This window comes from Diadema antillarum, unplaced genomic scaffold (assembly GCF_040938485.1).
Source record: "Diadema antillarum isolate AM-2024a unplaced genomic scaffold, OU_Dant_1.0 scf00000197, whole genome shotgun sequence".
NCBI classification, from domain to species: Eukaryota; Metazoa; Echinodermata; class Echinoidea; order Diadematoida; family Diadematidae; genus Diadema; species Diadema antillarum.
The window spans coordinates 238,044-264,422 of NW_027271086.1; the positions used below are offsets into that span (position 1 = coordinate 238,044).

The following is a 26,379-nucleotide window of genomic DNA, read 5'->3' on the forward strand; positions in this document are numbered from 1 at the left end:
ATCTAGGTGGAATATGCAAGGTGCAATGTAAATACATCAATTACTTTGATTTTGATGATTATTTTGTCGCTCACTTTCCTCACAGTGAGGCTAAGTTATTTTTTCAAGAATACTTGGAGCCACCTTTCCCTGTCCATCTCTAGGTTTGAAATACATTGTACATGGAAGTATTATACTGAATAACAGCAAAGACATAAAAATCCATGTTTTATAGGCTGTAATGCAATGTATGATAATTTATAAATCATAGATTCACTTAAAGGACAAGTTCACCTTCATAGACATGTGGGTTGAGTGAATGCAGCAATATTAGTAGAACACATCAGTGAAAGTTTGCGGAAAATCTGACAATCCGTTCAAAAGTTATGAATTTTTGAAGTTTCTGCTCAGTCACGGCTTGAAGACTACAATAGCTTGTGATGTCACATGTGTACAACGATCTAAAGAAAGTATAAAGAAAATTCAACATATTTTCACTTTTCTCGCATAACAAAAGAACACTTGACTTCTCTCTTTCAGAAGGCCTGGGAAATAATATTGCCCTTAACATACATCAGCAACAGTTTGGAGAAATGTGCACTTTTTAAAAAAAGTAAAGTTTTGTGATATTCTCTTTTTAGTTTCCTTATATCGTTGTACGCATGTGACATCAGACACTGTAGTAGTTTTTTCATCCAGCATTGATTGCGCAGATACTTTAAAAATTCATAATTTTTGAACAGATTGTTAAATTTTCCTTAAACTTTCACTGATGTGTTCTACTAATATTGCTACATTCACTCAACCCACATGTCTGTGAAGGTGGACTTGTCCTTTAAAAGCTTATCGCATTTTACACTTCAGAGAGTGTCTTTCAGTATGTTTTAATTTCAGTCCGTCTCTTCGTGTGCTTGTAGTACTTCTCAAATATACTGTATGCCACTTATAATGTGCCAGCATTCTCCACAAAATCATGCTGTTTTTTTTTTTTACAGTTCTGGCCTGTCAGTGTAACTTCTTTATCTAAAAATATGATAAGTCATTACAATGAATTCATATATTTGGCATAGTGATACAACAAAAAGATCAAGAAGACAAAACAGTAATATTCTTGCTGCTTTAGTTGTGGTTAAGGATTTATTGACAACACTGATGACAGACATGACTTGGCTGCACTGTGAACATTTACGATACTACAACTTTTTGGTATTAAAAAAAAAATGTTAATTAAAAAAATGAGCAGACTGGATGTAGTCTAAGTGGGTATAACTAGCTTTCCTAATTACAGAACCATGTCCATAATTCACTTCAGGATCACATTATAAACATCCTTTACCATCCTGTTTTTGTAAAATTCACTTCAACGTGGGTGAGATTACACCTAATGCAACATCTACTAATGCAGAGTCGACTGCACTTCTAAAATGCATACTGTAGCATCCTACGAGGGAATAATCATGGAAAACTATACGGGTATTTGGCCAATATTTGTTGTGGTCTTACTCTTGCTAATTTTGAACATCAGCCGATACAAATTTGCCAAATACGCCAAAGAATTACCCGCAACAGATGAATGTCACGTATATTAGTATTGTCTTCATGACACACGAAGACAAGTCAGCAACAAATGTCTATTGTTGGTGGTTCTCCATCAACCACTCACGAATTTGTTGTACAAATATTGATTCACAACTGATTTATGTCTGCAAAATATATCACATATTGGCCCAAATTCATGAGGGTGGTTCAGTTTAAATTTAGACCATGGTGTAATTCTAAACCATGGTCTAAAATAAGCGTGAAATAGGCGTACCTTTGACATGCGCGCATCAATGCGCATCTGTTACTGGACGTTTGTTGGCGTATGCAATCTATCAATCTTATCTACGCAGAAGAAATGTGCATAAATCATGGTCTAAATTTAATCCACCTTTGTGAATTCAGGCCATAAAGTCTGATTGATTGCTGCCCTACAGGGAAAGTCTTACATATGACAGCTAAATGTAATGTCTGCTCACAGGGGAAATTTAATTTGACTTCCTGTTGAAATTGCCCCATATCACCTTCATATATTGTGATGAATGAACATATGTATAGTGTACATACCTGCAATTTTGATACATGTTTATAAACTAACAGAAGACGTTTCAAATATAAGCTTTTGTTGTTTGCAAGTACTTATACACAAAATGGCAAGGTTGGATCATACTGAGGTATTTATCAGCACCTTGTTGAAAGAGTGAGTGTGTGAAAGAGAGAGAGTGTGTGTGTGTGTGTGTGTGTGTGTGTGTGTGTGTGTGTGTGTGTGTGTGTGTGTTTGAGTGTAACTACAATGTATGTGATTCATGGTTGTGCTTTCCTTGAACATTTGTGTTACGGAGCTTGTAACGTATGTTTTACTTGTGCATGCTGAGTAAGGTTTAAAACTTAAAGGCATCTTGAGCAATTAATACTCTCCCACATCTACACACAACTCTCTCTGACAGATGAGGAACATTGGGGATCCTGAACATGATAAATAGGGAGTTAGTACAATTAATTTCAAGGCTTTTTAAGAGTATGGCACCCACTGTAATCAAACTCACCAGTGGATGACCACGGTTTAAACTATGTGACCATATATGGGCCTTCATTTACGTTCATGCTTTGATAGATCACGCACGCTGATGCTCAAAAGATGGTATGATTCTGGAATAGATAAGCATTGTATTGCAGTTAGTGAGTGATAAATGGAATAGATAAGCATTGTATTGTAGTTAGTGAGTGATAAACCAACAGTGAGTCCCTTTATCAAATTATTATGTCTTCAACAACTATCCACATGCTAAATTGTATGACCACATCTGCAATAACGTTCTAGTGTTCCATTAAACAGACAAACTTGTGCACTGGCCCTAATGGCTCACATCCCTACGGCTGGCTTTCACACTGGATTACCTATTGTCTGTTGTAACAAATGATTTACTGGTCAACATCCCTGCAACCCACTGCATATGGTGTCTTTGCACTCTTGATTAGATTCCTTGTGATGTGAACATGGTGTATGTGTCTACCCTGGTCCAACTCCTAGTAACTTGACACCATTTAAAGGTCCCTCATTGCACATAATGTCACATAGACAAAAGATAAAGACAATCAAAACAGAAATTATTTGAAATACTGACAAATACTTTAACAAACACCTTCCTAACGATGAAACCTTATGAAAACCTTATAATGAAAAGATGAAACCTTATGCAGAGTTTGTGTTTTCTTTAATTTCTTACAGCCTACTCACATCCATTCACACTTGATTTTACACCACACATGAACAAAAATGTTTGTGGGTTTTTTTTTCTGATACAAACAAGACTAAAGAAGCATATAATTTCTTTATCAAAAATAATTTTAACATAAATAATCAAATGTATATTTCAGATTTATCGCAATATCTCTCTGGTATCAATTTATACAATTATATTTCACCTCAAACTGTTTTGATAGCCATAAAAACTTTCACCTCTCTTTCATACTTTTCACTTCTTTTCAATACTATTTTCCTTAAAACAAAAATCATCCACAGAGAGTTTATGCATTCACCTGAAAATATCACAGCAGCTCACTTGCCTTCAATTGACCATTCACACAAGCACAATGCACTTCTATATCATATAGAAGCATATTATAAACTATGCAATATTTGGCTGCTTTTCACCACACATTTACTGACATGTTCCACAGAAAACACAGAAGCTACTTATGTGTAGATCAGACACAATACTACAGGAACTTCATTTCTATTACAATCTATTTACCCTCTTAACTAGTTTCTCTAACTTGTTTCCAAATGCCCTAAAGGAGAAATTGTTGATTACTCTGTCTCGCCCCGCTTTTCCTAGTCGATCCCTCAGGTCAGGTTCGCGCGCAAACCGCTCCATGGCACTGGCAAAGCTTGCTGCTGTTGGCTCGCACAGGAATCCTGTTTGCTTGTGCGCTATCGTTTCGAGAGGACCCCCACTGTTGACTGCGATGACTGGCCGGTTCATGTACATGGCCTCTATTGGCACGATGCCAAAGTGTTCGTTGGACGGCGTGTACAGGAGGCACGTGCAGTTATCCAACAGGGTCAGCTTCTGGGCATCGCTAAACGAACGCAGGAATGTCACATGATCTACAAGACCATGCTGCTCTGCGAGGGCGACAAGCTCTTCATAGTGCTCGCGATTTTCAACAACGCGGTCGTCGTAGCCACCAGCCATCACTAAGTGAACATTCAGCCATTCATCATCGGAGAGCTTTGTTTTGAGTTCACCTAATGAGTAGGGATGGAGGAAAACAATGTGGAAGAAATGTGGGCTCACACAATGAGTATCAAAACAAAACTCATCTAAATTTCACAGTGACAGTTGAAAATGTGAAAGTGTTGCTTCCTTTTTGATTTGATATATGTGAGCATTTATTGTCCATTCATGGAGACACAAAATTGATTTTCACGAGTAACATATAGACAACGAGAAATACATTACTCAAAAAAACAATTATACAAATTTACATACAAACAAAGTCCAATTTTACGTGTCAAATCATAAGTAACATGTTCAAAACAATATGGCCATTTTTCATTCCGCATCTCTACTACAAGGAGATGATACTCACCCATGGCTTCTATTGCTAGGCTGAGATTCTTCTTCCTCTCATAGCGATTGATGGACAAGAAAAGGGTCTTGACACCAGATGGTATGAGGTCACCAGCCGGCTCGATGGTCGCATTGAAGGCTGAGAAGTTGAGGGAAGGATACAGCACCTCCGGCTGGACATCGCTAAGGGTTGAGAATGTCTGCTTGAAAGTCTCAGCTGCAGAAACAAGAAGAGAGTAAGGAGAAATAACTAATAAAGACTTTGAAGGTCTTCAATTCTTTGTAGTTTTCACATTTTGTGCATTCATTACATCAACTATGTATTGTTCTATAAATGCAGCTTCAAGTGAAAACAACTTTATGTTCCAGGCAAGCACGAGATGTCACATACTGTTTAAAGGACAAGTTCACCTTCATAAACATAAGGATTGAGAGAATGCAACAATATTAGTAGAACACATCAGTGAAAGTTTGAGGAAAATTGGACAATCGATGCAAAAGTTATGAATTTTTAAAATTTTTGTGTTGGAACCGCTGGATGAGAAGACTACTACAGCTTGTGAGTCATATGCGTACAACAGTATAAAGAAAATGTAAAAGAAAATTCAACATATTTTCACTTTTTTCGCATAATAAAAGAGCCCTTGACTTGCCTCTTTCTAAAGGCAGGGGGAATAATATTACCAATAACATTTGTCGGTAACGAGTCAGGGGAATGTGTACTTTTTTCAAAAGATGGAATTTTGTGAAATTCTCTTTATATTTTCCTTATATTGTTGTACGCATGTGACATCTAAGTTATTCATACACTGCAGTAGTCTTCTCATCCAGCGGTTACTGCACAAAAACTTCAAAAATTCATAACTTTTGAACAGATTGTCTGATTTTCCTCAAACTTTCAATGATGTGTTCTACTAATATTGCTACATTCTCTCAATCCTTATGTTTATGAAGGTGAACTTGTCCTTTAAGTCTTCATACTGAAAATGTTATTAACTCAGAATACACATAGGTCTTATTAATTGCCATTACATTTGCTGCTAAGAACAGATTCCAAATGTGATAGGCCATGTCATCTACTCAGTGTCCTTCTTGTAATGAACAGATGAAACCACAGTATAACCAAAACACTATGAAGTGCATCACAACATTTACATATCAAGTCGACAACAATTTGACATTTTTTATGTTTGATATGTTTTTACCGGACCTGTGACAATCCTGCAGGCTTCTTTTTGTTTTTATTCCACACAGTCTTCACTCATTTTTTCATTCTTCTTTTTCTCTGGAGAGTGAGGATGATGCTAAGTTGCTACCACTTGCAAATATCTTTGTATAGACTTTGCAAAGATTAAGAAAATTGAAGAACAGAAATTACCCTAGAGTAGTTTTTATGTAAGACAATGCTTGCCTGTGAAATTACTGTTGACCACTATACAGTCTGCCATTCCTGTAGTCTTCTCCTCCAGCCAGTCAATGGGCGCACGATAGAGCTTTTTCAAGAAGCTTTGTCGTTTTGTAAGCAGCAGGTCAGGAAAGTGGCAGTAGAAGAGTATCTGAAATGAGGAGGGCAATTGTCAATATTGGAAATGACTGCAGACTTGGAGCTTTACATATTGAAGCACATGAAGAAACTCACAAAGTGATATCCTTAAATAGTTTAGCTTCCCACTATCAAAATTGCTCTTTAGTGGTTTTTTGCAGGAATTGACCTCTTGCCTAAATCACTTTGCTATTGACAAGGCAAGCAATATATACTTGGAAAACAAAAATGAGGATTCATTCATTAAAAAGCCTGATAAATACTTACTTGCAGCTTTCTCATACCAATTTTTGATTATGGCTTGATTTGGTCTAAAAAATAGGAATAGTTTGCAGGTATATAACAATGTGCAATATTTTTGAAAGATAAATGCATTTATAGTTAAAGAGAATTATAGATACCAAACATTTGTCAAAAACTTATGAGATATTACCTTGGATCGACGAATCTTGAGGAATGGAATGCAGGCGGAGATCTGGTCACAGACGATGACATCATACTGTTCTCGACTGAACAGAATCAGGTAGAGGGTGACATACACCATGCGCAAGTATGCACAGAGGGCATAGCAGTAGCCAAATACGCTCCTTGGCAACCAGTCTCCGGCTGTGATGACCTGCATGAGGTCAACAGGTGAAGCATGGATTTATTAATCCCTACCATAATTAAACAAAGAACAAGGAGGGCAGCACAAAAGACTCTTTAACACACCTCCATTCATATCAATTAGTGTACTCACATAGTGACTGCAAATCAAGGCATGTTTGCAGCAAAACAATAGCAAGGTAAAGTACACGACGTGAAACATCCAGCATGGTGACATATAAACCAGGGCCCAGGGCTTGATATTTAGCAGTAGCCTGGTGTCAAGCCCTGTATAATCCATCTGAAAGTCTCCGTAATTTTAATTTTAGTTGGTCCTAAAACATGATGAAGCACTCATTTCATGGTGCCATTAAGGTCACCAGAACTCGAAATCACTTGCGACTGTGTGTGTGTGTGTGTGGCCTATCATTATTTTTTTATTTATTTTTACCTTGGTAGTAATGTTACTGCTTATAATGCAATTAAGTACCCGTATTCTTCTTTTTTGGGGGGGGGGGGGGGCAGCTTCACTTTCTACTGTACTGGCCAGTTTACAACTCATTACAAGATTCAAAGTTTATAGTCACCAATTCAATGACAATGCCTATGAACCCCCCCTCCCCCCTCCCCCCCCCCCAAAAAAAAAAAAAAAAAATACTTAGCAGGAAAAGATTTAAATTAATTTTACTAGAAATTAGCATCCACGACCCACTCATAGAGGGCGCTTCGTGTGGATGGACTTCTACTGCCTTGTCGCAGGATTTTAACTTTCAAATATGTTAAAATTTAGTTTTTAGAATTGTCATCGCAGATTTCCATTAAGTGATTTCTGCTTTTTAAAGCTTTTTTAGCATTACTGCGTATTTATTTTCGTTGTTCAACGTGTGATCTGGCTGACTTTTTATCCTCAATTTTTGCTCTGGCCCGCCTGGTCAGTAACACAAATCCCATACGGAGCATCGTGTTGCGCCACCGCCGAGTCGCCGATACTTGCCCATCAAAGTTAGCCCAGATTGATGCTCTGTACATACTCTGTACATACTTCGCCCACGAAGCCAGAAGATCTTCTCAGCGTGAATTATAGTTCTTGCCTTCACTCCACGCCACTTTGTGTGCATTTTTAGCTTATTCACCAGATACCTGTGTCTTTTGCGTTCTACTTTTGATGTATTTTAATGTTCTGGCCCATCATTATCACCATTTTGGATCGTTTTGATTTGTGCTCCGCCATTTTGGATCGCCATTTTGTTAGCGTGTATTTCCGCCATCTTTGACCACCATTTTGTCAACGGTGGGGTCACTCTACCTCCTGTTTTCCATTGCGGTACTCCTCAAGCTCATATCGACACTTCGGGTTATCACCTTGAACCCACCTCTGATGTGTTTTGGCCACTGATTCCCTTATATCTAACATGGGAAACATGCACAAGTCTGAGTTCCAACAGCGCACCAATTTCAACGCAGCTGTCACACTTTTTGTACTTGCCAGAGTACTAGGGGGACTGTTGAATACCCATCCTGGGAATGAGGGATTGCAAACTGTAAGTACATCCATTCCTCATACTTCCTTTTTGAGAGACAAATCATCGTGCCTGAATGGCTCTGTTGCTATTGGAGCATACTGCGATCCTACTGATCAATTTACCGGTACCGACTCTGTTTTCGTAAATTATGCCCTGTATGTACCCAGAGTCGATACAAGCTCTTTGTTTGCAAGGTACATGTATGACCCAATCTGGAATTCGAGGTTGTCTAACAGAAACAAATTCCTGGACAACATTGTAACACTATATCATTCACCCGCAAGAGAGAAAGGACATATCCTACATCACCTCCAACCAAATCGAACCGTTGTAATGGGCCTGATCATGTGTTCAGGTGATGTTCAAATGAATCCTGGCCCTGTCCACAAACCCAGGCGCACTGAACCATGTCCCCTTTGTAGCAAATTAGTATTCAGCAAAAATAAACTCAAATGTGAAGATTGTCAAGGATCTTTTCACCTCAGCTGTGCCGGAAAAACCCTCAAACAGGTCCAAACCTTAGCTGCAAATTCTACACCATGGTATTGTTCTAGTTGCTGTGCACCTTGCAGTGTGTGTGATGGTGACGTCTTGAGAGATCATCATGCAGTTCAATGCGACAGCTGTGATAAGTGGCTACACACAGCATGCTGTAACATTGACTCCGATACGTATTTTTCACTTATGAATAGCTCTTGCAACTGGATTTGTCCTCAATGTGAAAATCTGTCCTTTTCTGGCTCATTCTTCAGCGTAGATCTAAACATCTCGTCTGAAAATCCCTTTGATGTTTTGAACTCCATAGACACTTCTCAGCCGACTTCGCCAAAAGATGTCTCACCTAAAATGCCAAATCGAAATTTCACTAATTCTATTAAGACGAAGCGCCCAATGAATAAGAAGGACGACTTCAAGATACTTCTTACAAATTGTCAAAGTGTCAGATCTAAAGCCGGAGACATTGAGGTGCTCGTAGACTCTGTCAAACCTGATATCCTGTGTGGAACCGAGTCATGGTTAAACCCCAGCATCAACAGTAGTGAGATTTTTCCTGATCATTTCGATGTACACAGGAAAGACAGGACCCCACCGAAAATTGGAGGGGGGGTTTTCCAGGCTGTCAAACTGGACCTGGCTACTTCTCATTGCAGTGAATATAACTCAGATTGTGAGATTCTCTGGACTGAAACCAAAATTAAAGGCTGTAGGCCACTGCTCGTTGGAGTTTTTTACCGTCCACCCAACGATAAAGGTGAAGCAATTGAGCACCTTGTGGAATCACTCACCAGAATAGGGCACAAAATTAACTCACATAATGTTATACTCACTGGGGACTTCAACTTGCCAAATATCTCATGGTCTGATCACAGTGTTGAGAGTGGCAGTAACACTGGAGTTGCCGGTAAACTGATCTCCCTAGCTGAGGAATTTGGATTGTATCAACATGTTAGTTCTGCCACGAGAAGATATGGAAAAACTGAGAGTATACTTGATTTGGTCTTCACAAACAATCCTGAAATTGTACAGAAGGTCATATGTAGGGAAGGAATTTCCGACCACGATGCTGTTGTAATCGATGTCAGAATCACTCCCTTCAGAAAACGTCCAACCAAAAGGAAAATATTTCTACGAAACAAGGCTGATGTAGAGGGTATCAAGCAATCACTCCATGAATTTGCTGAATATTATCGTAACAACTGTCTTGATTATGATGTGAACAGAAAATGGGAAGAGATTAAATCAAACATTCTCTCAATAATGGAACGCCATGTGCCACATAAATTGTCTTCATCCCGCTTCAACCTACCTTGGTTCGACAGAACCCTGCGTCGTATGGTCAAGAAAAAACAACGTTTGTATAATAAAGCTAGAAAATCGGAAAAACCAGCCGATTGGGAAATTTTCAGATCTTTTAGGAAATCCACCCACAAACTCATTAGGAAATCGCGGTCTTCCTACATCAGGAACACCTTAGGGTCTGCCCTGCTTGAAGAACCCAAACGTTTTTGGTCTTTTATCAAACGCCTTAATCAAGAAAGCTTTGGGGTCGCTGATCTTGATTTTGAGGGAAAGATAGTCAGCGAAGATCACCTAAAAGCCAATATACTTAGTGATCAATTTCAAAGTGTTTTCACGGTTGAACCTGACGGTAACGTCCCCTTGCTTGGCGACAGTCCACACAAACAGATTGATCATCTTACTATTACTGAAGATGGAGTACTTAAATTACTCAAAGGTCTGAACTCTAACAAATCTCCTGGCCCAGACGGCATACCTTCATGGTTCCTGAAAATTGGCGCCAACAGTTAGCTATGCCACTACAAGACCTCTTCCAGTCATCGATCAACTCCGGCATTGTCCCACAGGGATGGAAGGAGGCCAATATCGCTGCTGTCTTTAAAAAGGGCAACAGAAGATGTCCTGCTAATTACCGTCCCATCTCACTTACATCGGTAGTGTGCAAAGTTATGGAACACATTATCCATAGTCACGTGATGAAACACCTTGAATCCCATAATATCCTCTCGGACGACCAACATGGCTTCAGGGCCAAGAGATCAACTGAAACCCAACTCATCTTAACCATACATGATATCAGCCATGAATTGAATAAAAACAACTTGGTTGATGCGGCACTGTTAGACTTCACCAAAGCCTTTGATAAGGTTCCACACCGCCGACTCATCTCTAAATTGAAATATTATGGACTTGACGGTGAGATATCCACGTGGGTCCGGAATTTTCTCACCAATCGCACCCAATGAGTTGTCCTGAACGGTCATTCCTCTTCATCTGCGAGCGTCACCTCAGGTGCACCTCAAGGCACAGTCACTGGTCCTCTATGGTTCCTGTTATATATAAACGACTTACCAAATGCTGTTTCTTCTAAAGCCAGACTATTTGCTGACGATTGTCTGCTTTACTCATCCATCTCACCTTCCCAAGATGTCGGTATTCTTCAGGATGACCTAAAATCACTGGAAAACTGGCAGGACACCTGGCTTATGAACTTCAACCCATCTAAATGTTGTACTATTACTTTTGGCAAGAGAAATCCACCCCACAACATATACCAATTTTGTAATTCCGAATTGAAGAGTGTTTCGTCCCACCCCTATCTGGGCATCACCTTATCCAACACCTTAAACTGGAACCCCCATGTTCAGCAAGTTCTTAAGAAAGCCCAAAATGTGCAGAATGTCATCCGCAGAAACCTATGGAACTGTGATACGAAAGTGAAATCTGCTACATATCTGGCCCTTGTGAGACCCATACTCGAATACGCATCCTCCGTCTGGGACCCTACCACTAAACACTCCATTAATTCTCTCGAGCGAATCCAACGGCAGGCTGCCAGATTCTGCACGAACACCTATACCAGGGAAGAGGGATCTGTTACAAGGGCATTATCCGAGTTGGGCTGGGAATCGCTCCAGACAAGGAGAAAGCATCAGAGGCTTTGTATGTTGTACAAAATGAAGAACGGTTTAGTCAACGTCCCCCTATATAATTATGTTCAACCCAACGCACGTGACACCAGAGGCAATAATCAAAAATTTATTCAACAACGACACAGAGCTACAGTTTTCCGGGATTCCTTCTTCATAACGACTGTTAAAGACTGGAACCAACTCCCCAACGCAGTGGTTCAATGCCCATCATTGTCCCTGTTCAAGCAAAATTTGATGCAATTTCAATAGTCGCGCTCTATCCACACGTAGTGCTTCTCTACAAGTTAGCGTGGATGTGTCTTCCTGGACATTTTGCTGACTAAACCATACAGATACAGATGTTTCACTGGCGCTGCTCTCCCGACACAACAGTTATCAGTTTCATTATTCTTGACATTTTGCACTCTGTTCTGATGTAATGTACTATTAAACTAAGCGTGCTATAAGCCATTGGCATATAGAATGGAGCTGTGCTCTTGGAATCTGTATGGTCTGGTTTCGTACGTGTAACTGGATCAATCAGTGGATGGGATGGATGGGTGCACAGAAATTCAAACTTCCCACAACATTATTAACGTGTGGGACTACACATAAGCTAAATGACTCTGTGACGGACATACGAGTTGGTTTATCGTAGCTTGATAAGTTCTCATTAAAAAACTTAGGAGCTGTATCTATACCTCCAAAGTGCCATCGCTTGTCTCTTTGAAACAATGCGAAGGGTCGTGATGAGCAGTGTACAGCTTCACTGAATGTCGCCGAGTCTGCAGGGCTAGTGCGGCGTCGACTACGAGTCGCTCGGCTCCACCTATGCCCAAGTCTGGATGCAAAAAGATCACTCGAACCATCGCTGATTATTTAGTTTTACAACTGTCTTTCAGTTGTGTTGCAAACTCTTTTGGTTGCCGAGAGTTGTCTTTTGACTGTGAGGGAGATTGTAAAAGATTGGTCACTACTCAAACGGTATTTCCAAGCGCATAGCATACACGTTGACCTGAAAATGTGAAGGTCTGACACCATGCCCGGTGACTGCACTGACTGTGTGTATGTGGTTGACGATGTGTGTACGTGTGTGTGTCATGCTACTACTGTAGCCGGCTGCTAGTTTTCGTGCACATGTGGGGTTCGTGCACCACCGACACGGCGGGACGCAACGCTACACCGGGACCCCTCCCCTCCGCGTTGCAGCAGCCTACGTGTCGATGTAATCGATGCTGATAATTTTACAATCAGCTGATGCCCGACGCGAAGCCACCCAAACAGGTCGAAACAGGATGATGTAATCCCGGTTACAAATGATAACTGGGGTAAAATCAAAGCAAAACGAAACAGTCAGAATAGAAATCGCTTAACGTCAACAAAAATGTGTGATTAAGTATAAATTTAATGATATTCATGTACGTTATGCTAATAAATACCACAGTAATCTAGGGGTATTCATAGCATGAATGCTTTTGTGTGTTGGGAGAAAGTGGGTACATATCGCAAGGATGAAGAATGGATGGCAGTACACTCCATATTAAAATGAATTCATTTTTCTGACGCAACAGCCACATGCATGTAGATGGTAGGGTGGAATTAAGAGACAGGTCTTTCTTACAAAACATTTCTGTACAGGCAATCTGTAATTCTATAAAAGCAATTCATGACATCCTTCAATTTGCCACTTGCTCAAATTATGAAAGGATCTGGTTACAAAATATATACAAGTTGTAGTCCTATATAGGCCCAAAGCAGGAAATGAGGTTTTTATTTTATTTATACAAAGATGAAAGTCAAAAGTTCCAATGTAAACTTTAAATTGTAAAAATGCAAATGCACATACACACCATCTCTCTCCCTCCTCTCCCTCTCTCTCTCTTTCCCATCTGTATATCTCTCTATCTTCTCTGCCTTTATATCTTTTCTCTGTGTATGTAATATAATGCTCTATCTCTACATCTGTATAATATATTTGAAACATAATATATCTCTTTCTATGTATATGTATCTCTCTCTCTCTCTCCATAAAACCATCACCTATATAATATCTATATACTGTTGTACATGCACACATTTTTAGTACCAGTAAATGCAATAAAAGAGAGAGGGAATTACATCATGGATTTTATTTTTCTTTACTGAAATACAAGACAGAAACATTTGAAAATGTCATGTCATCATTTATAAACATACAGCATAAACTTAAAATATCATAGTTCAATCATCTGGATGTATAGTGTAACCACCACACAAAATAATAGGCCACAAACCCTAAAACATGTACAATTCAATTCACACTGCTCATTCCGGCAACTACTAGTAGTGTTTGTGCACCAATCAAATCTGCATGACATTCACAGAGCAGAAGACAAATGATTATCTGTTAACCTATTCACTCATCTACATGAAGTCCCATTCATCTATCTACTTAATTAAGTTGACCTCGCGTAAGTCGAATAATCGTCTAAGTCAAAGGTCTTTTCAAGTCCTCTTCTCTTTAAATTCTATTGATTTTAATCCCATATAAGTCAAATTTTCTCTATTTTATAAGTCAAAGTTATTTCTTCAGTCCATATAGATTCCACTTCGGTGAGGCTGACTGCATATTCCTTCATTCATTCATCCATCCATCCATCCATTCTTCTACCAACCTACTGTATACGCTATAATTTTCGCGTACATAAATTTTCGCGAATTGTCGCTGTCACACATTTTCGCGAGTGGTTAAATTCGCGATTGGGGGACCAGAGAAAATATGAAGTGGCAAAGAAAGTGTGAATTTTCAACTTACTAGCAAATAAGAATGATACTAGTTATACACTGGATGAAAAAAAACTTACCAAACTCTGCGAACTAGTAAGTTAGAATTCAAAATTTTTGAAGTGGTTAAGTCCATTGCATTAGACTTCTGACGAGTGGTCCCCTTGCGATAATGGATTGGCTCTCTAGTACAGTATTCGTAAGTAGACGTGGACGTGTGCGTGCTATATGTACGTAAACAAGCATAGCCAGTACACTGTATGGTCTGTTCGGTAAGCCACGACATGGTATACTAGTACTGAAATGTACGTATAATCAAGGCAAGGGATTCATTTTGGAAGGTAATATTTTCGCGTGTTGTTAATTTCGCGAATAGTTCCCGACTCGCGAAATTCGCGAAAATAAAACCCCCGCGAAATATATAGTGTATACAGTATCTATTTTCATCCCGGAAGTGGAGCTACTCAGTATGAAGCCAAGGAGAACAGCTGTGGAACACGCATCTCCATAGTGTACAAGTCATTCTACGTGACTCACTGATACTCAGATAGTGAGGCCTTATGGAAGCATTTTTCCCTGCATAGTGAACAGGAAAAATCGACCTAATGAGACAAGTTGCCAGCGTACATAATGGAGTTGGTGAAACACAAGACGCATAGCAGGCACAGTTTGAAGGAAAATCCCAAGACTATTATAAATGTTATGACAGCAAGGATGACATCAAACTAACACTATGATTGCCACTAAGACATCCAGCAGCCAGCATGTAATCTTACTAAAACTTGCAATAATCAGCTTGGTTCTGGGATTATCATATTACATTGCTTGCACAGAAAATCTCAATCATTTCAAACACCTATTAAAATGCTAATGCATGGAATTACTTTATTCAACTCTTCCCAACAAAATATTTGTCTTCTCTTTTTTCTGGTACACAGCATGCAGGATGATGCAATCCTGGTCATGTCATGAGCAGAGCTTATCATACATTGTACTAGTAAAGTTTGTCAAAGAAGTTTGCATGTCATATGCACACACACACAAACTGAGGTGTTTTGAACAGTCATTCATGTATCAGAAGGCTGGTTGACATTAGAAATGTTGATACCATATTGTCGAGGCCCTATTTTTCTTAATTCTCAAAAACTGTGCAGCACTAATATCATCATGATACACAAGAATTATGTTATTATTTCTGTCTACATAAAAATCAGTTGATTCATTAACACATAAAAGATATTTACATATATTTGACTTGAGAAATTATGCAGAGATAAAAAATATAATATATCACTTTTACTGGCAATTTGATACATTTTGTGCGCATACATTGTCAAGGGTTTGAACAATTTCATACTAATTACAATAAATTGCACAAAATCTGCATTGTCTTTAAACACTCTTTCACAGAAAGCTGATGACTAAAAATTTCCCATGATACTCCCCTCAGTGTGAGAGAGACTTGTTTACCCAAACATTCAAAAATTAAAAAAAAGAACAGCAACATCATACATTTCAAGAATTTAAAAAAAAAAATCAATTTCTGGACAAGTAAGACTTGACGCTCGGTTTGATATTATGTTTTGACAAGATGACTTATCTATCTATCATGGTTTTGTATGATTTAATTATGTAGGCCATGTCCTAGCATTATTCCTTCATTCTCTCTTTCCAATCTATCTATTTATTCATTTATTTATTTGCATGTGTGCAGCAGATGTAAAAAAAAAATTATACTGGTATCATTAGGCTTTAAAGGGACTGTACAGTACTGGTTGAGGTGGGGATTCATGTTTTGAACATTCCTAAGTGAGATAATGAGAAACATCTCATGAAATATGAAAGAGCCTGTAATTTTAAGAAGGGTTCAACGTTTATTTGATGAAAATTGGTTTTCAAATGGCTGAGATATCCAAAAAAGTGATAACAATAAAAGGCGACATGCCACAACTTTATTAGGAGCTCTTTGTTTCACCTTGTTTTTGGATATCTCAACCATTTCAAAACCGATTTTCATCAAATAAACTTTTGATACCCCATGGAATTTCATGCTCTTTGACATCTCATAGAGTGGTTTGTGAATATCTTGCAAAACATTAAAAGCTAAATCCTCACCTCAACCAGAACTGTACACACCCTTTAAACTTGAAATCAAATCCCTGGTGTGCTTTGAGTGCCAATTGGCACAGAAAACCCATAGCAAGGTGCACACTGTCTAACATCCCTGGCATGGAAAGGGTTAAATATACTGTATAGCCTAATTTTAGCCAAGGGAATAAACAATTGTAGATTCCTGCTTTCTCACTGTTGTGAATGTGCTATTGTCTGGTAGGTACTCACAGGAATACATTCAGCAGGAAAACATATCATTACTCCAACTTTATATGCAGACTTCAAGACACCCTGAGATACATGATCATTCTACATACCTTGTACCACCTGTTATCTCTGCTCTATCTTCTACGGAAAAATGAAATTAGTTTGAATCTGAAATGTAAGTTATGATGTTACACATCTACATTTACATCATATGTTTCAAAATCGGACTTAGTACGCTCTATCTGCATACCAAGCTTTGAGCACACACTCAATGTACTAATAAGTCAAGATATCAGAATTACACTGATATTAATACAAACAACAAAACACAGATTTCGCATTGTTTGTTCTTAAAACTTACTTCCTTGTGCCAAAGTAGGGCAGGTTATTTACATATTGATATCTTATATGTGACTGTGCATCACAAAACCAATAAAAAGTCGCACACACTTATTTTGTGTTAGGACTGAAAAAAGGTGAAATGGGTCAACCCAGCCAATTTTGAGTTTTTCATATTTTCTGAAAGAGCAAGTCGTCTACATTATACTAAAGTTTGGGATCATAAAATGAATAGGAACTTGTGTTCTTAGCAGTTTTTATTAAACACTTTTTGGTGGAATATTGTGGGTAGGAGTTTCTCATAGAGTCCTCTTTTCATTTCTTTAAAATGCCGTCTATACTGTTGACTTTCAACTCCAATAACTTTGAAAAGAATGATGCTACTGCATTGAAAGTTGACATTATCTACAGAATGTGTTAATAAAGCATGCTCAATTTCAGCTTAATCTGATAAATCCCTTCTTTGTTGTTGCTCTAGCGGTTAACATCCCTTTTTTTTCTTTTTTTTCCATTTACCGCACAGCTAGCACGGCTTGTTTGAATAGACCCTGTACTTCAGAGCCTCCTATCTCAGTTCACACTTTCCAGAGTGTGTGTTTTCTTTCCAATATTGGGATAGGTTAGGGAAGTCAAATTGAATTAAGTTACATATCATTTGAAAGCTTAAAGTCTGCTCTTTCAGAATCTGCTCTTGGTAGTGTAACTAAAAATCCATGTCTGGCTACTTTCTGTTGGTTTTGTGATGCAAGGGCACATGCTTGAAGAGAATACAGCATGATTAATATATTTTGTAGTTCATACAGACACTCGTCAAAAGGAGCTGGTAATAAGCCTTGAAATACATTTGGTTAAATTATAATTCCTAATATCTATATCTACTCTATCTTATTTGTCATCACATATGTTCCTTTTTTTTTATTTTGAATGAACACTAAAGTCAAAGTGAAAAAAAGGTGAATTTGATAACAGTTCAGAAATGATAATGGAATACAAATACACAACATTTAAAAACAGCATGGCTTAGTCCCAAAGATCAATATCTTTTCCTATAAATCAGGAACTACTGAGGTATTTTCACAACTCTTTCTAGACAACACATAATGTGCAAATAACAGAGAAATAACAAGATACACTGTAATCCTTTTTTTTATTACAAAAAAATAAATCTGATGCAAATGCTTTGTTAACTGTAGTATCATGCTGCAACAGAAATATCTAAGAGAACGATCACATCAATGTTACATGACTTTGATATCTAAGTGGCATCCACAAAATCCACCAGAACCACTCTGCTTCAAATAGAGGATTCTTTTTTATGTTTTAAAGATAAAACTTTGAGTAAATACAGCATACAGCCATATCCATACCATATTGCACAAAGTTGTCAAATGTTGAGCTTTAAAAATACACACAAGTTAAGAAGAAACATAGTTGTCATTAAAACAATCCCCTGGTACCACAAACTACTACGACTGGTCAATCATTGATAACAACAAAATGAATCTTGTAAGTTGTAAGTGTGCATGCCTCGAATTTTGCAAGTACAAGTGTATACTTTTTAGAAATGTTTTTATTGAAGAAAAAACAGGACATTAAGAATTGAGACTTTTAGGACAATTTCACATGGGTTTATATTTGCTATTAACAACCACAGAAACAGTGAGAAATAAGGAATACTTGGGTTTTTTTTTAGGAGAAAAGATATGGATTTCCCACCTTGGAACTGCTATATGGTGCATATGTATTACAGGTAGGAATATTTTTACAGGTAGGAATAAGTTGTTAATTTTGCAAATATATGTCATTTTGCAAAATTTGGGAAAATAAAAACACTGCAAAATATACTGCCAATACCTTCTCATATAGCCAACAGGGGAGGGCAAGGCAAACGTATGCTGGAGGCTGAAAGACCTTCCTATGAAGAAACTAGAAATGTCGCTATGGCAACTGGTATGCCTCCGCCATAATGCATGATTCTCCTAACAGGTCTAGATAGTACATGTGGACAATGTGTGATTACTTTTCACAAAATTGGCAAAATATTAAAATGACAAGTTTGTCACAAATGTGTTGAATGTTCACCTTCCATGACCTAGGTTTAATTGGATGAATAGGAGAGCATGTATTTGGGATTTAAGGACTTTAACTCGACTTTGACCCATTCATACGTTTATGCATGGAGCAATTTTCAAGGTATGGAGAAAAAGTGCAATTTCTGTATTGAATAGTAAATTATTACCATTTTCATCTGGACTTTGACCGCAAAATTCATAAGATAATCACTGTCAGGCAGAAAAAGCATAAATATGTAGTACATTTAAAGATAACTTGAGCCACTTCCGAGATATGGAGGAAAAAATTAGTTCAGCACTTTCACTTGATCTTTGACTTTTTGACCTTTGAGGCAAAAACAAAAGAAAAAAAAAACTTTCCAGAGAATCTCTAATAGGTTATACATGCATACACCAAGTGTAAAAAAAAAATCATGCTGGCATTGCATAAACATGAGGGAAATAGTGATATTTTGAAGTGTTGCCCTTGACCTTTGACCCCTGACCTTTGACCCCATGAACCCTAAATTCTCTAGATAATCACTGCCAGTCAGTACATGCATATATATTACAGTGTATGTTCTATGAAGATACCTTGAACAATTTTCAAGGTTCAGAGAAAAAAGGTGAAGTTTTAATATTTTTACTTGACCTTTTGACCTTTGACCTTTGACCTCATAACCCAAACTTTCACCCGAGAATCTTAATCGGGTAATACATGTATGCACTAAGTTTCAAGAAAATATCTTCAGGCATTGCATAGATATGGTGGAAATAGTAACATTTTATGTATTTGACCTTGACCTTTTGACCTTTGACCTTGAGCATGTGCACCCAAAAGTTGATAGGCACAACTTCGCTCCCTAATACACATACATGCCAAGTTTCATTAGGATACCCCAAAAGGTTTTGATAGTTACCTTGTCCACAAAATTCGTTATGGACGGACGGAAGGACGGAAGGACGGACGGACGGACGGACGGACGGACGGACGGACGGACGGACGGACGGACGGACGGACGGACGGACAACCCAAAAACATAATGCCTCCGGCACCACTTCGTGGCGGAGGCATAAAAAGAAATAATAATTCTGTGCAGGGACTATTCAAGTCAAAGCATTCCACACATCAACATCAGTTTGAGGTGGATTTCTTCAAAGTATGGATAGATTAAGATGGAATCAGCTTTACCCCCATCAACTTTAATTATGGTGAATACTCGGTGAAACTGATTGTCCAAGACCATGTTCTGTGTTAATATTGGACTTATGCTCCACATAATAAATAGTTGAATAACAGGACAGCCCAAGGCCTTTCTTTGGTGTCTAAAATTTGACTTTGAGTGACGTTCACAACAGCAACATCCTTCAGAGGAACCACAAGGTGCTTTTTAAGATCATGTTGCGTTGCAAAAGTTGTCACACATACTTAAGTTTATTGCATATCATAATGTTGTTCTTTATACAAGAAAGTTTATTGCATATCATAATGTTGTTCTTTATACATAAGGTGACAAACCCAGGAAAAAAACAACAATATTTCTGGCAAAGTATGTCATGGGTAAATCATAAAGCTTGAATGATACAAAAGAATGTGAGATAATGCAAGCCGAGAGCTTTTTAGCATTCCTCCCCATTTCCAACATTTTCCTATACCTACAAGTTTTCTGTAAATTTATCCTTTACTTTGTATGATGAAATTTATGCACTGTATTCAATTTTTGTAATATATTTATATGTTTTTGTTGGAAATGAAAAATAAATGAATGAATGAAAATGAAAGCATTACGACATCATTTCATGGCGAACTGTAGCCATGGATTTGACTAAAGTATATTATCACAAACAGATTCCCTTCCACGTCGAAGACTCGTTGATCTACATGTACAACCCACTAATTCTTACAATCATACAACAAACATACACTCAATCTATTTCATCTCGAACATGTACTTGCATATTGTTGAGTTATCACTAATACCAACAACGAGCTTTAGATCTGTGATGTGAATGCTAAGACGATGCCTCTCCAAGGGTTGGACAATGGAAATAGCTGTTTCCCGCATGTGCAGAGCACCATTTTTTGCCTAATTGCATCATCTTAATGTTCGCGTAGCAGATCTAAGGCTCGCCAAAGTATCATACCACTGGGTACCATACTTGTGGCTTGTTAAAACCAGCTGCTACATCAATATTTTCTGTTTCAAACATCTCTTCATACCCAATGCTGTTTTGCATACAGGCTGTTCCACACATTATCTGGTGTGAGTTCAAAACAACATAAAAGTTGATGAATGTTTTACTAATAAGGATCCTGAAGGCTTTTCACTTAGCAAATAGATAAAGTTTCTAAACACCTTTAGAAACCATGATGTTGTAAAACAGGGTTTTCTTGTGTGTCTGAGAACTATAAGAATTAGTTTTTGTAATCATGTTCTTTAGACTAGACTTAGCAAATTATGGCCCAGAGATTTTTTTTCACATCCAGTTTTCCACTATCAATGCAGGCATTTACCACCTTAACAGCTTCACCTCCAACAAACAGTTCAGAAGATTCAGACGATTTCAACAAAGCATATACTTCTTACAGTATACATTTTTTTTTTGCACACTATTTTTACATATGTGTTTGAAGAGCTGTATTACTCACTGGCTCGCCATAGTTTGCGGCCTGTGAGAACAGACGATATCTGTTAACATGATTACAAAACGCCACGCAAAAACGGAGTTACACGCAAGATCCCATGGCCAAGTGAAAAGCCTTCTGACTCACCATTCTATTACTTTTATCACCAGATACCATGATTATTCCAGTTAAATCTCCCTTGTGCCAACCTTCCTAAATGTTTCATTGCCTGCCAATCCACCTCGCTAATCTGTCAGGGAAAGAAATGGACACAGACCCAGCTTCCAATGCCAACTGAGAAAAGGTGGCATGTTGGTTAAGCAGTCGAAATGGCACCAACAGCACAAATAAACAAAACCAAGCACACAAAACCTTGCGATCTTCCTTCACCCCACAGCACAGTACCTAGATCACCAATGGGACTGCATGTATCAATACATCCCAACCCACCATGCATTGGGGTGCCCAGCACCCTCATCCATTTGACATGGCAAAATGGTCTGGTATTCACATCAGTGCTGGAAGCCCGCTTCACGAAAGGGAGTTTTCACTTGCGCTGTGTCAGTGTGGCTGCGGTATGTGGCCATCGACGTAGAAGTTGCGCGTTGCCTTCGGCAGGTTTATCTCCATCCCATCCAGCTCCTTACTAAGAATGATTTGGCAGCCTATGAAAGGAGGGTGTAGTTAAGCGAAGGAACACATAAGCCTAACTCTGAGATGACTTCAGACTTCCACATCTACATCTTTTTCTTTCTAAATGCCATGAGGAAATCTTAAATTCAAAAGTAGCACTCTCAATAATCTGAAAAAAAAGCACATCAAAGCATAATGCGTCATATTTTGATCCACTTCTGAATTTGGCTATACAAAATGAATACATTCATCTAATCACTTTCTATAAAGTTGTTCTACTAATGTATATATTTCTATAACTTTCAAAATTCATAAAGTAACTGCAAAATATTTGTTGGGCTGATGATGAATAATATCTTTTACTTACTTAGCCTCGACGTTGCTGTGAGAAATGGTGCAAGGTCCAGCATATCTTCTTCCCTGTAAGGCAAAAAAAAAAAGAAAGAAAGAAAGAAAGAAAAGAAGACATTTAAAAAAAATATTACTGCTTGTGTTTCTTTGTTACAATCTCTTTCCTTTACAACAGTCATACATACAAAGCTACCTCAATGTCAGTTTGACAACTGATGTCTTCTCTTCAGTCTTCGTACATGGTGTACTATCATGACTGAGCAACAATGATTTCATTCTTCATCTTAATTGGCTCAGAATCGCACTCAAATACAAACCTGCTTAATCATAACATTCTCTGTATAGATCAATGAATTGTTATCTTTTTTTTCAATGCCTAATATGATTGTTGATTTGGATAATATGCTGGAATAAGATTGAAATAAGTAGGATTGTAATGCCTGAATTACTGCATTTCATGTCAGAATGAAACATAATGTGCATATACAAATATACAATAATACTGAATACAGGTCTCTTTTGTACGACAAACAAAACGAAGATGTGCTTACTTGTAATCAAAATATTTCAAAAATAAAAAGAAATAGTCCAGGTCTTGAACATAACTATATGTGTGGATATCATTAATGTCACGGATGGAAACACTACAGAAGACAAAACACTGGCCTCTCTCTTAAACATCACATGCCTGGCAAGGTCCAAACAACTGACTCCTCTCATGCTTTAAGTCTATGAGAATGAAAATCTCTCCTTGTCCAAACAGATTTGACCTTTCCACAGTAGACAGTAATGCCAGGGTAAACTTGCAGTGCAATGATATTGGAATGGCACAAGATGCAAAAGACACATATCTGGATGAGATTCTCAGCAGAGCTGTGAGAAATGATACAAGCAATTTTTACACACATACCGGTATTTCCACCCACTCCTGACTAAAGGATTATTTGCAGAAAGGCCAGAAATCGTTACTTACTCCTCTGTGGCCTCTGGCAGAAGGTCAAAGTAAGAGTCTGGCAAGATGACGTGACAAGTACAGCATGCTAATGACGCTTCGCAAGCACCTTCAAGTAAGAAACAAAAGAAATTCAAAACGAAATAAGTCACTCTAAGCTTGATGAACACAGTGTTGTCAGAATGCATGTTTACTTTCAATCCAAATTTCAAACAACATAGGTATAAATTTGATGTAAGCAAACTGGGGGGGGGGGGGGTAATAGAGATTGATTATGACTTAGTTTACTTGTAAGACAAGATTTGCCATCTCATTGGATATACCATATAAAGCAACCAAATGGAAATACATTTTCAATATCTGCTCTGTTAGTACAATACATTTTCAATATCTGCTCTGTTAGTACAATACATTGTCAATATCTGCTCTATTAGCACAGTCTACAAAATCCACTCATCCCAGATAATCAGTTTGCCGATTTCATCTACTATCATTTCTGGATTCATCCAAGATTTTCACAATCAAAAGAAATTCCTGTGTACATTCATAATGAAAACTACGTAAAACAAAAACAAAAACAAAAAAACAAAAACCTTCTCCCCATTCTTCATTCACATCAACTTTGCTAAAGATTTCCTTTCCATGCAGACTAACTCCATACTCATGAGAGTGCCTCCTGAGTCAGTCATGAAAAAAGAAAAAAAAGAAAAAAAGCTGCAATATCAAAACCCCTTTCATAACTTCATGGACAAACAAGTGGCCATGAAAGAATCAAAAGTTACACAGCACTCACCTTCAATTTCAATGCCATATCGATGTGCCAAGTACATCACATTATCACCAACCTTTCCTGCCACCTCTATCCTCTCATCGTCCTTGGTTACGTATGTTATGTTGACACTGTGAGGAAAAACAACAACAGAAACATTTGGCTCTGATTTAATGATTGCCTCTACCACTAGTGGCTTGATGAATTAATAGCTATACAGTTATTGTTGATTTATGGATTTACTGACTACTTTAATCAATAAAGAGGATTGACTTATTCAAGGCTACAGGCAATCCACTTTATTTATATTTTGTACTACAATAACCCAAGAGAAGGTATATTAACCATGCATGGAATATTCCAAAAGAACATTAAAATGTGTTATGATCAATGTAAGGTATTCTTCACAGTTTCATAGGAGCTCTAGTTATCTGTTAAGCGTCATAATCATCTGCAAGCATAACACCTGGGTGGGGAGAGTAAGTTTGCCCACAAGACTCTTCAAAGTATTCTCACTTTGCGTAGAAACTGCATCAGTGCATGCAACATGATTTGCATAGTGCATTGCCCTCATAACTAATCTGACCATAGTTTATTAATCAATCTGTTTGGCACGTGCATCCCATTGGGCAGCTAGGCAGGAATATTTACATCAAACCATACGTACACGACATATCTCTCAAAGAGTTGAACAACCACATCCCACAGCACAGAGTGTTACTGAAATACATCATGAAACTGTAAGCAAAACTGGACTTTTAAAATAAAAAGGAAGTTCTTTCAATAATAGACAAAGGAAAATAAAAAGAAAATTTACAAAAACATGAACAATCATGACTGCAATGACTAATGCACAGCAGGTCAGTTGTGCCATATTTTACATATCATAGGTCAACATTCTACACTGGGGATCCTCTACACTGAACTGGTCCACTTATAACATTTACCATTGCATACCAGCCTAACCTAATTGAAACAAATCCCAAGATACAATTTACAGACCTTTCTTTTAAACAGAATATTCCTTTTGGAAATTGAAAATGTGTCCTAAGTTTCTTAAATGCAAGCAGCCCATAATTCAACCATAACACCATCCAAAATTCAATCGCCAGCTACATGTAGACTATACGTCGCCGGGGTGACAAGACCTTGTATCTGCAATTTTGGTGAAAATGACTTTTTTGGATTAATGGTCAAATAATGGGTTAAATGATGTCCTGTCCAAATCCCAACTGGCTTACTCCAACAATGAAGCCACCACAGCATGTCAAAGGAAAGGTTAGCCCATTCGCCACAGTGCTTTGGCCGCCATGTTTTTTGGCTCTCCTGAACATTTGATATTTTGTAGATACGAGGTCTTGTCGCCCGCTTTTATGCACAGTCGAACCTTGGTGCAGGTGCCGATATCGTGATACTCACACTTCATCTGGAGATTTTGGATCTTGCCATTCATAGTCTCCATGCCTGAGACCACCACCTGTGGAATACATTGTAGAATGTGCATGTCCATCAACACATCAATGATAATCTAACAACATTGCATTTTACAAGTTGACCCCTATCTGCAGGCTATTAAAAGAAAGAAAAAAAAGCTTGAATACTCCAGACAATTGTTGTTATTGAACATGGCCACATCCTCGATCCTCACACTTACTTAAAGGACAAGTCCATCTTCATATACATGTGGATTGAGTGAATGCAGCAATAATAGTAGAACACATCATTGAAAGTTTGGGGGAAATCGGACTATGTGTTCAGATGTCACATGCATACAACGCTGTAAGGAAATTGTAAAGAGAATTTCACAAAATGTTACTTTGTAACAAATAAAGACAGAATAAACTGACCAGAAAGAATATAAATTATTAGTGGAAAAGTGAGCAAAGAAAATGGGATTCC

The 26,379-nt window shown here is 38.0% G+C and overlaps 2 protein-coding genes across 2 annotated transcripts; both read right to left on the reverse strand.

Annotated features, from left to right (window-relative positions):
• Positions 1 to 3,702: 3,702 nt before the first annotated feature.
• On the reverse strand, positions 3,703 to 12,614 carry LOC139723644 (alpha-1,3/1,6-mannosyltransferase ALG2-like). The gene is made up of 5 exons (XM_071634870.1): positions 12,379 to 12,614; positions 6,572 to 6,754; positions 6,007 to 6,151; positions 4,615 to 4,812; positions 3,703 to 4,270 (listed from the first exon to the last, which is right to left on the reverse strand). Exons 1-5 carry the CDS (start codon positions 12,544 to 12,546, stop codon positions 3,759 to 3,761), a joined length of 1,206 nt encoding a protein of 401 aa, XP_071490971.1. The 5' UTR covers positions 12,547 to 12,614; the 3' UTR covers positions 3,703 to 3,758.
• A 9,358-nt stretch (positions 12,615 to 21,972) lies between these two features.
• On the reverse strand, positions 21,973 to 25,970 carry LOC139723662 (adrenodoxin-like protein 1, mitochondrial). The gene is made up of 5 exons (XM_071634888.1): positions 25,900 to 25,970; positions 24,505 to 24,611; positions 23,733 to 23,820; positions 22,776 to 22,828; positions 21,973 to 22,440 (listed from the first exon to the last, which is right to left on the reverse strand). The coding sequence occupies exons 1-5, from the start codon at positions 25,968 to 25,970 to the stop codon at positions 22,337 to 22,339; spliced, it is 423 nt and encodes a 140-aa protein (XP_071490989.1). The 3' UTR covers positions 21,973 to 22,336.
• Positions 25,971 to 26,379: the final 409 nt, after the last annotated feature.